The sequence below is a fragment of the Somniosus microcephalus genome, chromosome 28 (genome assembly GCF_052327205.1).
Source record: "Somniosus microcephalus isolate GS21.2 chromosome 28, FLI_Smic_1.0, whole genome shotgun sequence".
NCBI lineage: Eukaryota > Metazoa > Chordata > Chondrichthyes > Squaliformes > Somniosidae > Somniosus > Somniosus microcephalus.
In genome coordinates, this window is record NC_141014.1 from 29,208,515 (window position 1) to 29,222,878 (window position 14,364).

Here is a 14,364-nt window from a genome sequence, read left to right on the forward strand (position 1 = left end):
AGTACCCTGTCCCTGCCTTCTCCCCATATCCCTTGATCCCTTTAGCCTTAAGAAATATATCTAACTCCTTCTTAAATATATTTAATGAATTGGCCTCAACTGCCTTTTGTGGTAGAGAATTCCACAGGTCCCCCACTCTCTGGGTGAAGAAATTCCTCCTCATCTCAGTCCTAAATGGCTTACCCCTTATCCTTAGACTCATCAGCAAACTCGCACTGGTCACGCCTCCACAGGCAGCACGTCCGAGGGGAGGGATCAATGCCAGGCTGCCTGCCTCACCAGCAGCGGCTCCCAGTTAAGTCCCAGGGGTTGTATTTGAGCGGGCTACGGGGAGGGGGCTGAGCGTAACGCCTGAGGCGTCAGGAGCAACACTCTTGCTTCTCCTTCGACCGATGCCTGCGCAGATTGGGCGCAGACCGTCCCTCTGCTAAATTGATATTCTTTGCACCCGTTTCACACCCAGTGCGGTACTGAGGGAGCGCCGCACTGTCGGAGGTGCCGTCTTTCAGATGAGACGTTAAACCGAGGCCCCCTCTGCCCTCTCAGGTGGATATAAGATCCCAAGACACTATTTCGAAGAAGAGCAGGGGGAGATCTCCCCGGTGTCCTGGGCCAATATTTTTCCCTCAACCAACATCACTAAAGAAACAGATTATCTGGTCATTATCACATTGCTGTTTGTGGGAGCTTGCTGTGCGCAAATTGGCTGCTGCGTTTCCCACATTACAGCAGCGACTACACTTCAAAAGTACTTCATTGGCTGTAAAGAACTTTGGGACTTCCTGAGGTTGTGAAAGGCGCTATAGAAATGCACATTCTTTCAAGTCTTTTACTCACACGTCCTTTGTTTCTTTAATGTATATATTCTTGACTGAGATGAAGCATCACTTCTTTCCACTGATTGCCCAAATCGTTGAAGGTGGCAGGGCTGGTTGAGAGAGTGGTTGAAGAAGCTTACGGGATCCTGGGCTTCATAAATAGAGGCATAGAGTACAAAAGCAGGGAAGTTATGATGAACCTTTATAAAACACTGGTTCGGCCTCAACTGGAGTATTGTGTCCAATTCTGGGCGCCGCACTTTAGGAAGGACGTGAAGGCCTCAGAGAGGGTGCAGAAAAGATTTACAAGAATGGTTCCAGGGATGAGGGACTTCAGTTACATGGATAGACTGGAGAAGCTGGGGTTGTTCTCCTTCGAGCAGAGAAGATTGAGAAGAGATTTGATAGAGGCGTTCAAAATCATGAGGGGGTCTGGACGGAGTAGATAGGGAGAAACTGATCCCATTGGCGGAAGGGTCGAGAACCAGAGGACACAGATTTAAGGTGATTGGCAGAAGAACCAAAGGCGACATGAGGAAAAACTTTTTTATGCAGCGAGTGGTTAGGATCTGGAATGCACTGCCTGAGAGGGTGGTGGAGGCAGATTAAATCGTGGCTTTCAAAAGGGAATTGGATAAGTACCTGAAGGAAAAAAATTGCAGGGCTACGGGGAAAGGGCGGCGGGGGCGGGGGCGGCGGGGGGGGGACTAGCTGAAGTGCTCTTGCAGAGAGCCAGCACGGGCTCGACGGGCTGAATGGCCTCCTTTCGTGCTGTAACCATTCTATGATTCTATGATTCATCTCTATGATTGTCTGTATATGTGTATATATCTGTATTCATAGTCCTCCCTTTTTCTGATCTATATTACTACGCCTGTCTGTCTCTTACCTTTCAGTTTGGAAGAAGGGCATGTTTTTGCATCATACCCTGCCTGACCTCTCCACAGATGCCGGTTGACCCGCTGTGTGGTTTCCATATCCTGAGTGCAGCCATTAACTGCTCCGGAAACATTTTTAGAAGCCTTTTATCACCTAATGATGGTGACACAAGGCCTACTCCTGGCTGGAGCTCCATTGAAATCCAGGAGTTTTGTGTGCGTTGTCAATTAACTTTGTCTCTCCCCTGTCTGCAGTACAGACATCAAAGGAACATGAATGGAATCTGCCAAAGAAAGTCTATTTGTGAGTCTAACCCCAGTAATTGTCATTTCAAAATTTAAAAGCCGTAAAAAACTTGCATTTATATAGCGTCCTTCACAACCTCATGACGTCCCAAAGCGCTTTACAGCCAATGAAGCACTTTTTTGAAGTGGAGTCACTGTTGTAATGTAGGAAACGCGGCGGCCAATATGCGCACAGCAAGCTCCCAGAAACAGCAATGTGATAATGATCGGATAATCTGTTTTTTGGACACTAAAGGAATCGATGGATATGGGGATCGGGTGGTGAAGTGGAGTTGAGGTAGACGATCAGCCATGATCTTATTGAATGGCGGAGCAGGCTCGAGGGGCTGAATGGCCGACTCCTGCTTATATTTCTTGCGTTCTTATGTTCTTATGTAACGTGTATGACATGAATCAGTCATTCATGAAAGAAAGACTTATGAAATAATATTGAGCGGCCTGCGGGTGGCGCTGTCCAGGGAGAGTATAAATACTCAGGCACGGGCCCAGCTTGCGCAGGACATTCTTAACAGGAACTAGTGAAGGACACAACTCGACCTCCATGTTGTAAAACAGTGGATTAAAGCTTTGTTTAACGCTTAGACCAAGTGCCGAGTAGTTTTCTTACGTCAGTGTACATTACCAAAACAGTAGCATACAAGTGAGAGAAAGTCAAGGTCAAACTGTACAGGGCCTGGCAAGACTGCACCTTGAATATTGTGTCCAGTTCTGGTCACCAAGAAACCAGGGAGATGTGCAAGCGTTGGAGGCAGTGTAGCGAAGATCCAGGTGGCTAATCTCTAATGTCAGGGTTCGGAGATTTGAGGAAAGACTGGAGAGAGACCATGGGGCCGATTTTAACTTTGGACGGGGAGCGCAAAATGGACGGCTGCCGATCGGCCGCTCAATTATACACCTCGCCTGATTTTCCTTCCCAGTGACTTCAGACAGGCCGCATAACGGGCGGCCAATCTGCAACCACCCTTTGTACATCCTCGCTTAAAAGTTAAAACGGCCCCATGGGCTTTTCCGGAGTAGAAGTCATCATGAGAGGTGATCTCAGCCAAGTATTGAAGGTAGTAAATGGTGCGGAAAAGGTTCGTCCAGAATGGAGACTGAAAAATTGCCCCTAAAGGTTTTCTTCACTCTTCTCAAGAAGGCACTGTAGTATGTTCCCTGGATACTGGCTGTCCTCTGGTACCTCAATATTTATGTGTTAGTCATAGGAAGTGGGTTCAAACAGCATCTTTTTCATTCCTTGAACATGCATTTAAGTACAGCATTGACAAAAAGGAGAAGTATCTCTTTGTGTCGGGGACTGGATAGCACGACAGTGGGTTAAACTCTGACCTCTGACGTCTAACCTCTCTGTGTCAGCTAGTGGCTCAGTGGGTAACACCCTCACTTCTGAGTCAGAAGGTTGTGGGTTCAAGTCCCACTCCAGGTGTAGTGTATGTGCCTTTAAGTCAGAACTACTTTTACAGCTTCTGTATGGTGTAGTACCGGCAGTGACCACACTGGTATATAAGCTTTGCGCATGCCTCTGTACCCCCAGTCTTGAGACTACCCTCCTCCAGTAAAGACCTGTTTCTTGTTAATGTACAGCATCCGTGTGATTATTTAATAACAACATATCCTCTGAATCACGGATCCAACAGTTGCGACGAGTGTCGATTCGAATCTACCTGCAACATAAAAAAAATTAAAAAAAATAATAGTCGAGGCCAGGAACACGGGCGTTGACCACGAGCAACCGCCCAGCCATCAGGCAGAGATTGAACTTCGCAAGGGAGGCTGTGGAGAGCCGGGCTTGGTTCCCCAGCCACGACGAGCAGCAAGAGACCGGCGACAGGTCCAGCGCAGACCCTTCCCGAGCAGCGGCGGCTGGAGCCGACCGACGGCGGCGAGAAAGCCGAGCAGCATCGACGGGGTAAGACAGAGGGTGAAGAGCGCAGGGCGCAGCCGGGGGTTGAACACTGAGCGGCGTCGAGAAGAAGAAAACAAACCGGAGAGAGAGAGGGTGAAGAAACAGCCAGGTTCTAGACTGAGCGGCGTCGAAAAATATAAAAAGAAGAACGCGCAGAGCACAGCCAGGGCTCACGGGCTGAACAGGGTCCGCGGGGCAAAGAAAGGGGAGCGCGGGAGACGCCATTGAACCGCGGAGAAGAAGGAAGAGCGCGGGAGACGCCATTTTTAGAAGCCGCAGCGGAGAAGAAGGGCGAGCGCGAGAAGGAAGGAAAGTGCGGGAGACGCCATTTTGTGCCAGCGGAGAAGAAGGGGAAGCGCGGGAGGTGCCATTTTTGACAGTTAACTCACACCCAAGGATGCCGAAGAGTGGCAGTATCTCTACGTTCGACAATGAAGTCGAAGATTGGGCGACATATGTGGAACGTATTGAGGTGTACTGCAGGGCGAATGAAGTGCCAGATGCTAATAAAGCACTGGTTCTGTTAAATTCCATGGGTGCAAAAACTTATGGGTTACTGCGAAATCTAATAACCCCAGAGAAGCCGGTAAACAAGAATTTTGAAAGCATAGTAGAAATCCTACAGGACCACTTAAACCCCACACCGTTGCTGATAGCAGAACGATTTAAGTTCCATAAAAGGAACCAACACAAAGACGAAAGCAATGCTGAGTACCTAACGGAACTGCGCAAGCTATCGAAACACTGCCAGTTTGGAGTGGGACTAGCAGATACGTTAAGGGACAAGTGTGTGGGTTACAAAGTGAAGGAACCCAGAAACGGCTTCTATCAGAAAAGGACCTTACGCTGGACAAAGCTTTCAGTATGGCAGTATCACACGAAGCAGCCGCAAGGGGCGCTGCAGAGATACAACGGAGACCGCAAGAATATGGCACCAATGAAATGTCCTATGGAACAGGGAAGTGCTATCGCTGCGGCAGAACAACACATGACCAGAAAGATTGTTGGTTCAAGGACCAAGTGTGCAGACAGTGTGGGAAAGCAGGACACATAGCAAGAATCTGCAGGTCTGGGAAGAAAACCAACAGTAAGAAATCTCCACAGGAGAAGTACAAAAAGGTACACCAGGTGACGGACAGTGGTTCAGACCAACAGAAAAGTGACACAGACTCCGGAAGCAAGGAGCTGGGTTGTCTGAAACTACATAAGGTAACCAAAATGGAGGATCACCAGACTATCTGGGTTACACTCAAGATAGACGGAGTCCAAGTGAAAATGGAATTGGACACAGGGTCAGCTCTAACAGTCATAAATCAAAGAGACTACAAGCGGCTATTTTCACATATACCCTTGAAAGCTACAGAGATTGTTTTGAAGACGTATAATGGGCAAAAAGTCTACCCCAAAGGAAAAATATGGGTGAAAGTGACATATAAAGGCCAGGAAATACCTAAAATGGATATATATGTATTGCCAGATGGAGGACCACCACTGCTAGGACGTGAATGGATCCGGAAGATACAATTAGATTGGCATTCCATACAGGCACTGAAGGTTGAGGCCAAAAAGGATGACGACGTCACACCTGGACGACTGTCAAAAATGCTAACTGACGCAAAAGAAGTGTTCCAGGAGGGACTAGGAACACTAAAAGGAATAACAGCAACGATTAAAATAGAGGAAAATGCAAGCCCAAAGTTTCTGAAGGCCAGACCAGTGCCTTATGCGATCGACCAGCTGTTGAAGCAGAGCTGGAAGGGTTGGAACGTTCAGGAGTACTGTCCAAAGTGGACTGGAGCGAGTGGGCTACACCCATCGTTCCTGTAATGAAGAGGTTGTTGAATAATACGCCTGGGGAACCAAAGAAGGTCCGCATCTGTGGGGATTTTAAGGTGACAGTGAACCCAGTCCTTCACACGGTACAATATCCGCTTCCACGAATTGAGGATATTTTTGCCTCGCTATCTGGAGGTAAACGCTTCACCAAAATTGATCTAGCCCAGGCGTACTTGCAAATGGAGGTAGAAGAAGCTTCGAAACAATACCTTACAATCAACACTCATAAAGGCCTCTATCAATACAACCGGCTGGTGTTTGGAGTAGCCTCGGCTCCGGCTCTCTGGCAAAGGGCGATGGATCAGGTCCTGCAAGGGATTCCAGGGACCCAGTGTTATTTGGACGACATCTTGGTCACGGGCGAAAATGACGGTGATCACCTCGCCAACTTGGAGAAGGTGCTCACCAAATTAAAGGAGCATGGGCTACGAGCTAATCGCCACAAGTGCGAGTTTTTCCAGAAACAGATCTCGTATTGTGGCCACGTCATCGATGAAGAGGGGTTACATAAGTCCCCTGACAAGATTGAGGCAGTAGTCAAGGCTCCAGCACCGGAAAATGTGTCACAACTGAGGTCGTTCCTCGGGCTGGTAAACTACTACCACAAGTTCTTAGCAAATTTGTCTACGGTATTACACCCACTGAACACCCTACTGCAAACAGGGGTACCATGGAAGTGGGATGACGAACGTAGATAAGCTTTCCAGAAGTGTAAGGAATTGATCACATCAAAAGAGGTGTTCGCCCATTTCAACCCAGCACTACCAATTCGTTTGGCATGTGATGCATCACCCTATGGTATTGGAGCGGTGCTGTCGCACAAATTCCCAGACGGGTTGGAGAGGCCAGTAGCTTTTGCATCTCGGTCACTAACCTCAGCCGAGCGCAACTACGCCCAGATTGACAGGGAGGCCCTCAGCCTAGTATGGGGAGTAAAAAAATTCAACCACTATCTGCACGGGCAGAAGTTCACCTTGCTGACTGACCACCAACCACTTGTCTCCATCTTTAATCCTAAGAAGGGCGTTCCAGTGATGACTGCACAGCGGTTACAAAGATGGTCCCTGTTTCTAGGGGCGAATCAATATGAAATAGAATATAAAAGCACGAAACAGCATGGGAACACTGATGGGCTATCACGCCTGCCACTGACTACTGTGGAGGAAGCACCAGCTGTGGACCCTATCGAGATATTTTATTCGTCAATAATTGAACGATTGCCAGTAACAAACGCGGATATAGAGAAGGAGACCCGAAATGATCCGACGCTGTCGCGGGTATATGAATTGACGGTGAGGGGATGGCCAACACATGGCGACTCACTGTTGCCAGCATTCTCATCCAGAAGAGAACAGCTGTCAGTATGCCAGGGGACAGTGATGTGTGGATCCAGAGTGGTGATTCCACCCAAGTTAAGGGAGAGAGTGCTAAATGAGCTCCATGAAGGTCATCTGGGGGGAGTGAAAATGAAAAGCCTTGCTAGGGCTTATGTGTGGTGGCCGGGAATCGATCAACAAATCGAAGACCTAACTAAGAGTTGCTTAGGATGCCAGAAGGTCCAAAATGCACCACCACATGCCCCTCTACACCCATGGGAGTGGCCCTCCTCTCCATGGCAACGGGTGCATATTGATTTTGCTGATCCATTCATGGACTCAATGTTCTTAATAGCAGTGGATGCTCATTCAAAGTGGCCTGAGGTGATCAAAATGTCTTCAACCACTACAGAGAAAACGATTGCTGTCCTACGGACCATATTTGCCAGAAACGGTTTGCCAGAGCAGATTTGCTCTGATAATGGACCACAGTTTGGGCCAGAAGTTCCAGAACGGGGCTTGCAGCGCGTGCAAGCCCCGTATTTGCACTTACCCCGCGCTCCTGCCGATCAGCTTCTGGGACGCCTGAACTTGGAGAAATTGAAAGCACATTCCCGGGCAGCGTATGACGTCACGCCGCCCAGGAGTGCAGCCAGCGCGGACCCAGGAGCGTGCAGTGTAAGTGAGACACGCCCCTTGAGGTCTCAGTTTCACTGGACACGCCCCCAATGTTTCTGTCAAGCTGCTTTGCTTTTTTACATGCAAAGCAGCAGTTTAAATAGGTTTTTGGAAGTTTTTTGAAGATTTTGGTAACTTTTATAAACTTTTTTAAATGTTTACATTATTTTGAGTAATCTGAAGTAGTTTTAAAGAGAATTAAAGCAATTTAAAGACTTTTAAAAGCCCTAAAAGAATTTTTTAAATTCCATTTATTTATTTAGCAATGTCGTCGTCATACGTGTCTTCACACTGTTCCCTTTGGGGAACTGTATGAAGTGGTGGAAGGATTTATGGCCGTGATTAACGCTCATTCCGTGACCGTAACCATCTTTGAACCAGCCATTAGGGCGGTTAGTCCTATGGCGGGAGGGTTTTACGGGCTCCCACAAGCTATACAAGGAGGGGGGGCCACCCACACCCACGGACGCAAATATCCCACTGGATGTCAACCCAGAATTTAGAGCCGGAGCTCCGACTCCACTTGCCGGGACTGTCTGGAGCGGGGTTCGAAACCCTACCCTGATCTGGCCCAGCGGCGGGGATCCTACCGCTATGACAAACGCCCAATCCGATTAGCTACGTGAAATGGCAGCATAGGGCTCCAGTCACGGGGAGGGAAAAGGCGCAGGAAACGTATGGGTGTCACCTTTTGTGCGGAGTGGGCCTTTTGCGTAGCAGTAAGCATCCCCGCCGCTGGGCCAGAAGGAGTAGGGTTTTGAACCCCACTCCAGACAGTCCCGGCAAGTGGAGTCGGAGCTCCAACTTTAAATTCTGGGTGGACATCCAGCGGGATACTTGCGTCCGTGGGTGTTGGTGGCCCCCCCCCCTCAGATGGGTTGTGGGAGCCCGTAAAACCCTCCCGCCATAGGACTAACCACCCTAATGGCTGGTTCAAAGATGGTTACGGTCACGGAATGAGCGTTAATCACGGCCATAAATCCTTCCACCACTTCATACAGTTCCCCAAAGGGAACAGTGTGAGGATACGTGCGATGATGACCTCTTGCGCAATGCACCTCCTTGGACCCTCAGTCGCAGATGCGAGGGGGCAAGTCGTGCAAGTGTTAAATTTTTTATTTTATTGACATGTAAAATGTTGGCCCAATAATTCCCTTCCAAATGCGCTAGTACGGTCGGGGTACTTACGCATCTGGCCGGATGAAATGCCGGTTTTCAGCATGCACAGTGCATGTGGGGAAAACCGGCATTTCCTGTCCTCTGAACGAAGGGGTTCAGAGGCAGAACGCGTGCGACTGCACAGGCAGCACGTGCGCAGTATAATTCGCCGCTTTCATTAATGCTTTCAGTGAGGTCCAGTCATTACAACTTACACATGAAAAAAGCATGGGTACAGTTGCTACAGAGGCTGCGGAGGAAGATATTTCTTATCGTGGAGCTTCTGAAAGTATGTATGTCTGTATATATTCCTTTGCGTGTTATGTATATATTCCTTTACTTATGTGTATGAATGTATTATTTAATTATGACTTTCAGAGAAAGTAACTTATTGGAAAATCATAATTAAAAACATACATTCATAGTAAAGGAATATAAAACATACATACATATACGTAAAGGAATATATGTGGACATACATACATAACTCATTCTCACATTCCATTCACACAGCCACAATTGCTCCTTCTACCTACCGTTCTGAAAACCCTTTAAAAAAAAAAAAATTTTAACTTTAAAACTTACTTAAAATTTCTTAAAATATCTTCCCTCCCTTTCCCAAACAAAAATATTGCATTTCCAAAGCTCCACGATAAAATATATCTTCCTCCGCAGCCAATGAACCACTTTACACTTGCTTTTTTTCAGTGTAACTTCTAAGGACTTAACTTCACGGATTTCATGAATGAAATCCACGAAGTTCACTGCGCAAGCGCTGCCTGTGCAGTCGCACGCGCTCGAGGTCTGGAAATGCCGGCGTTCCCCGCATGCGCTGTTCATGCTGAACGCCGGCATTTCCAACGGCCAGAAGCGTGAGTAAGCCGACCGCACTCACGCTTCTGGCCTGGAATTTCTGGCCCTTTGTGTCCGACGAGTTCCAAAAATTTATGAGAAGGAATGGGGTAAGGCATTACACATCCGCCCCGTATCATCCAGCCACAAATGGATTGGCTGAGAGGTTCGTACAAACCTTTAAGAAGGCGATAAAGGCCATGTGCGACGATGAAATTCCACTACAGCATAAGATGGACAATTTCTTATTAGCCTACTGAAACGCGACACATGCAGTTACCAACCAGACCCCGGCCATGATGTTCTTTAACTGAAGGTTGAGATCTCGTCTGGACTTGCTCAGACCAAATGTGCGAAGAAATGTTGAGGACAAACAATTCCAGCACATCAATGAGAAGCCAACAAGGAGCTTCAATGTAGGGCAACCAGTCTTGGCCTGTGACTATCGAACAGAGAAATGGCAACCCGGAACGATATGTACAAGGCAGGGGCCATTAATGTACACAGTGGATGTCGGGGAGAACATTGTGAGACGCCACATCGATCAGATCTTAGCGTCACAGGAACGCGTCAACCCCATGTCTCGAGTACCTGGGGATGAACCCGACATACCGGTAGCATCTACTTCAGACCCAGTAGCAGTGGAACCCAATGAACTACCCGATGAAAAGGGGTCAGAATCGCCTCTGCACCAAGAACAAGAACCTCCGGAAAGGCGTTATCCCGAAAGGGTCAGGAAGCCGCCCCAAAGACTGAATCTATAAATGGACTTTTGTTGTTTAATGTACATGTTGAAATGTTAATTGTTATTTGAATATTAGGGGTACTACTAATCTAAAAGGGGAGGAATTGTAGTGTATGTGCCTTTAAGTCAGAACTACTTTTACTGCTTCTGTATGGTGTAGTACCGGCAGTGACCACACCGGTATATAAGCTTTTCGCATGCCTCTGTACCCCCAGTCTTGAGACTACCCTCCTCCAGTAAAGACCTGTTTCTTGTTAATGTACAGCATCCGTGTGATTATTAATAACAACATATCCTCTGAATCACGGATCCAACACCAGGGACTTGAGCACATAAATCTAGGCTGACACTCCAGTGCAGTACTGAGGGAGTGCTGCACTGTCGGAGGTGCCGTCTTTCGGATGAGACGTTAAACCGAGACCACGTCTGCTCTCTCAGGTGGACGTAAAAGATCCCATGGCAACATTTCGAAGAAGAGCAGAGGGAGTTATCTCTGGTGTCCTGGGGCCAATATTTATCCCTCAACCAACATCACTAAAACAGATTATCTGGTCATTATCACATTGCTGTTTGTGGAAGCTTGCTGTGTGCAAATTGGCTGCTGTGTTTCCTACATTACAACAGTGACTACACTTCAAAAAGTACTTCATTGGCTGTAAAGTGCTTTGGGACGTCCGGTGGTCGTGAAAGGCGCTATGGAAATGCAAGGCTTTCTTATTTTTCCAACATCAGGATTCAAATCTATTCCAATTGAAGTCATCTCTCTTTTGGTCAATGAAAGGAAATCGTGGCCTAGAAACCACATTAATAAAATGAAGGCTTAACATCAATGCAGTAAAATAAAGCTGAATGGGATTTCCTTTTGGGGCTGATCATTTTCTAATATTGAATGAAATTCTAGAAACTTCTCGACCTGCCAGCCTGGATTCTCTTGGATGAAGATCTCCGAATATTCTTCTATCAGACCACAGACGATTGTAAGCAGGTACCACACTCGCTCCGAAGACTGAGGCCAACCACCCGGAAAGTGTGAGTAACCATGGTGACTGAAAATTCCAGTAACGTCCCTAGCCCTGAATTTCCTCACTATCTTCAGCACATACATTGTTATTTCTTGGCCATTGCACTAAAAAAGGATTGTGGAAACTAGCGTTGCATGCAAGTTAGTCTTGAAATGAGCTTCCGACCACATATCCGCAGCATAACAAAGACCGCCTACTTCCACCTCCTGTCACATCGCCCGTCTCCGCCCTTGCCTCAGCTCATCCGTTGCTGAAACCCTCATCCATGCCTTTGTTACCTCTAGACTTGACTATTCCAATGCACTCCTGGCCGGCCTCCCACACTCCATCCTACGTAAACTTGAGGTCATCCAAAACTCGGCTGCCCGTGTCCTAACTCGCACCAAGTCCCGTTCACCCATCACCCCCTGTGCTCGCTGACCTACATTGGCTCCTGGTTAAGCAGGGCCTCGATTTCAAAATTCTCATCCTTGTTTTCAAATCCCTCCATGGCCTCGCCCCTTCCTATCTCTGTAATCTCCTTCAGCCCCACGACCCCCGCGATATCTGCGCTCCTCTAATTCTGCCCTCTTGAGCATCCCTGATTATAATCGCTTAACCTTTGCTGGCCGAGCTTTCTGTTGCCTAGGCCCTAAGCTCTGGAATTCCCTCCCTTAACCTCTCCACCTCGCTACCTCTCTCTCCTCCTTTAAGACGCTCCTTAAAACCTACCTCTTTGACCAAGCTTTTGGTCACCTGCCCTAATTTATCCTTATGTGGCTCGGTGTCAAATTTGTTGCCTTAAAATACTCCTGTGCAGCGCCTTGGGACGTTTTACTATGTTAAAGGCGCTATATAAATACAAGTTGTTGCTGTTGTTGTTGAGGTACCTTATCGAACCCCTTTTCAAAATCCGTGCACTGCACATCTATTGCACTCCCCTTATCTATCCAATTAGTCACTTATCCCATGGCACTGTTCAAAAAAGAACAGTGGAGTTCTCCCTGGTGTTCTGGCCGACATTTTACCCCTCAACCAAACCTAAAAACAGATTATCCGGTCATTTATCACATTGCTGTTTGTGGGAGCTTGCTGTGCGCAAATTGGCTGCTGCGTTTCCTACATTACAACAGTGGCAACACTTCAAAAAGTACTTCATTGGCTGTAAATCGCTATGGAATTGGGCTTGTATTCGCTAGAGTTTAGAAGAATGAGAGGGGATCTCATTGAAACTTATAACATTCTAACAGGACTAGACAGACTAGATGCAGGAAGGATGTTCCCGATGGCGGGGGAGTCCAGAACCAGGGGTCACAGTCTAAGGATAAGGGGTAAGCTATTTAGGACTGAGATGAGGAGGAATTTCTTCACCCAGAGAGTGGTGAACCTGTGGAATTCTCTACCACAGAAGGCAGTTGAGGCCAATTCATTAAATATAATCAAGAAGGAGTTAGATATATTTCTTGCGGCTAAAGGGATCAAGGGATATGGGGAGAAAGCAGGGACAGGGTACTGAATTTGGATGATCAGCCACGATCTCATTAAATGACGGAACAGGCTCGAGGGGCCGAATGGCCTACTCCTGCTCCTATCTTCTATGTTTCTATGAATATTCCGAGGTTGTGACAGGCGCTATAGAAATGCAAGTTCTTTCTTCTTGGTTCCACAGGCACTGGCAGTCATGAGGCACCTTGGCCATTAGAACCCACCAGCTCTCTTTTACATCCAGGTGGCATTATTTTAATCTTGAATCAGTGTTACATCCTTCAGTAGACTTTCCTAACACCAGGCATAGTCAGAGAATTTGCAGGGGGTTCTAAAACGCACATCATTATATTTTGCCAAAACTTCAAAAAGAAAAGAAAGACTTGCATTTATATAGCACCTTTCACGACCTTAGGGTGTCCAAAAGTGCTTTACAGCCAATGAGGTACTTTTAAAGTGTCATCATTGTTGTAATGTAGGAAAGGCGGCAGCCAATTTGAACACAGCAAGCTCCCACAAACAGCAATGTGATAATGACCAGATCATCTGTTTTTAGTGTTAAATATTGGCCCAGGACGCCGGGGAGAACTCCCCAGCTCTTCTTTCAAATAGTGCCGCGGGTTCTTTTACATCTACCCAAGAGGGCAACGTCTCATCCGAAAGACGGCACCTCCGACAGTGCGGCGCTCCCTCAGCACTGCACTGGGAGTGTCAGCCTAGATTATTGTGCTCAAGTCTCTGGAGTGGGACTTTGAACCCACGACCTTCTGACTCAGCTGAGCCACGGTTGACACCAGTGTGAGAAAATGGAAGAGAAGAATAAACAGGTGATTCTAAACTGATGAATAAGTGGATACATTTGCATCTAAGGAGCACTTGTAAGTGATGTCACTCCTCATCTAATCCACTGAGCTCATTTTTTCTGTTTAATGAATTGCACTTACCTTAATTATATTATTACAACACTAATAATTCCTCATTTGTTACTTAGCAAATCCAAAATAGCGAAGGAAGATGTGAGTGGGAAGGAAGAAACTCCCCGGGCAGAGGTGGGTATTACTGAAAGAGTCGAATTGGTGCAGCACACTTGCTGGCAAAAGTATGGGCGGTTAATTATTCCATCCTTAGTGACCCAGTAACTGTTTTGTTCCTCTCTCCCCTCCGATTTCCGTTCCTCCTCTTCTGACCATTGCTGGAGCACAGTTCCTCAGTTGCAGAAAGCTCTCTGGTCCTTAGCCCAAGTGATCATCCTTCATGTGTAGGTCCTTGGCTATTTGACCATAAGGGTGCATCACAGCCAAGCCCAACATTGCCCTTACCCAAAGTCTGCAGTCACACACATATACGCACACACATAGACATGCATACATGCACAAACACACAGA

The 14,364-nt window shown here is 47.3% G+C and overlaps 1 protein-coding gene across 1 annotated transcript in view; it reads left to right on the forward strand.

Moving 5' to 3' along the window:
- ncf4 (neutrophil cytosolic factor 4) overlaps positions 1 to 14,364 on the forward strand; it is a 68,329-nt gene that overhangs the window by 23,018 nt on the left and 30,947 nt on the right. Inside the window, exons 5-6 of the mRNA XM_085969655.1 lie at positions 11,395 to 11,522; positions 13,971 to 14,028. Of these exons, the coding sequence (XP_085825781.1) occupies positions 11,395 to 11,522; positions 13,971 to 14,028 (186 nt within the window). The remainder of the gene's footprint in view (positions 1 to 11,394; positions 11,523 to 13,970; positions 14,029 to 14,364) is intronic.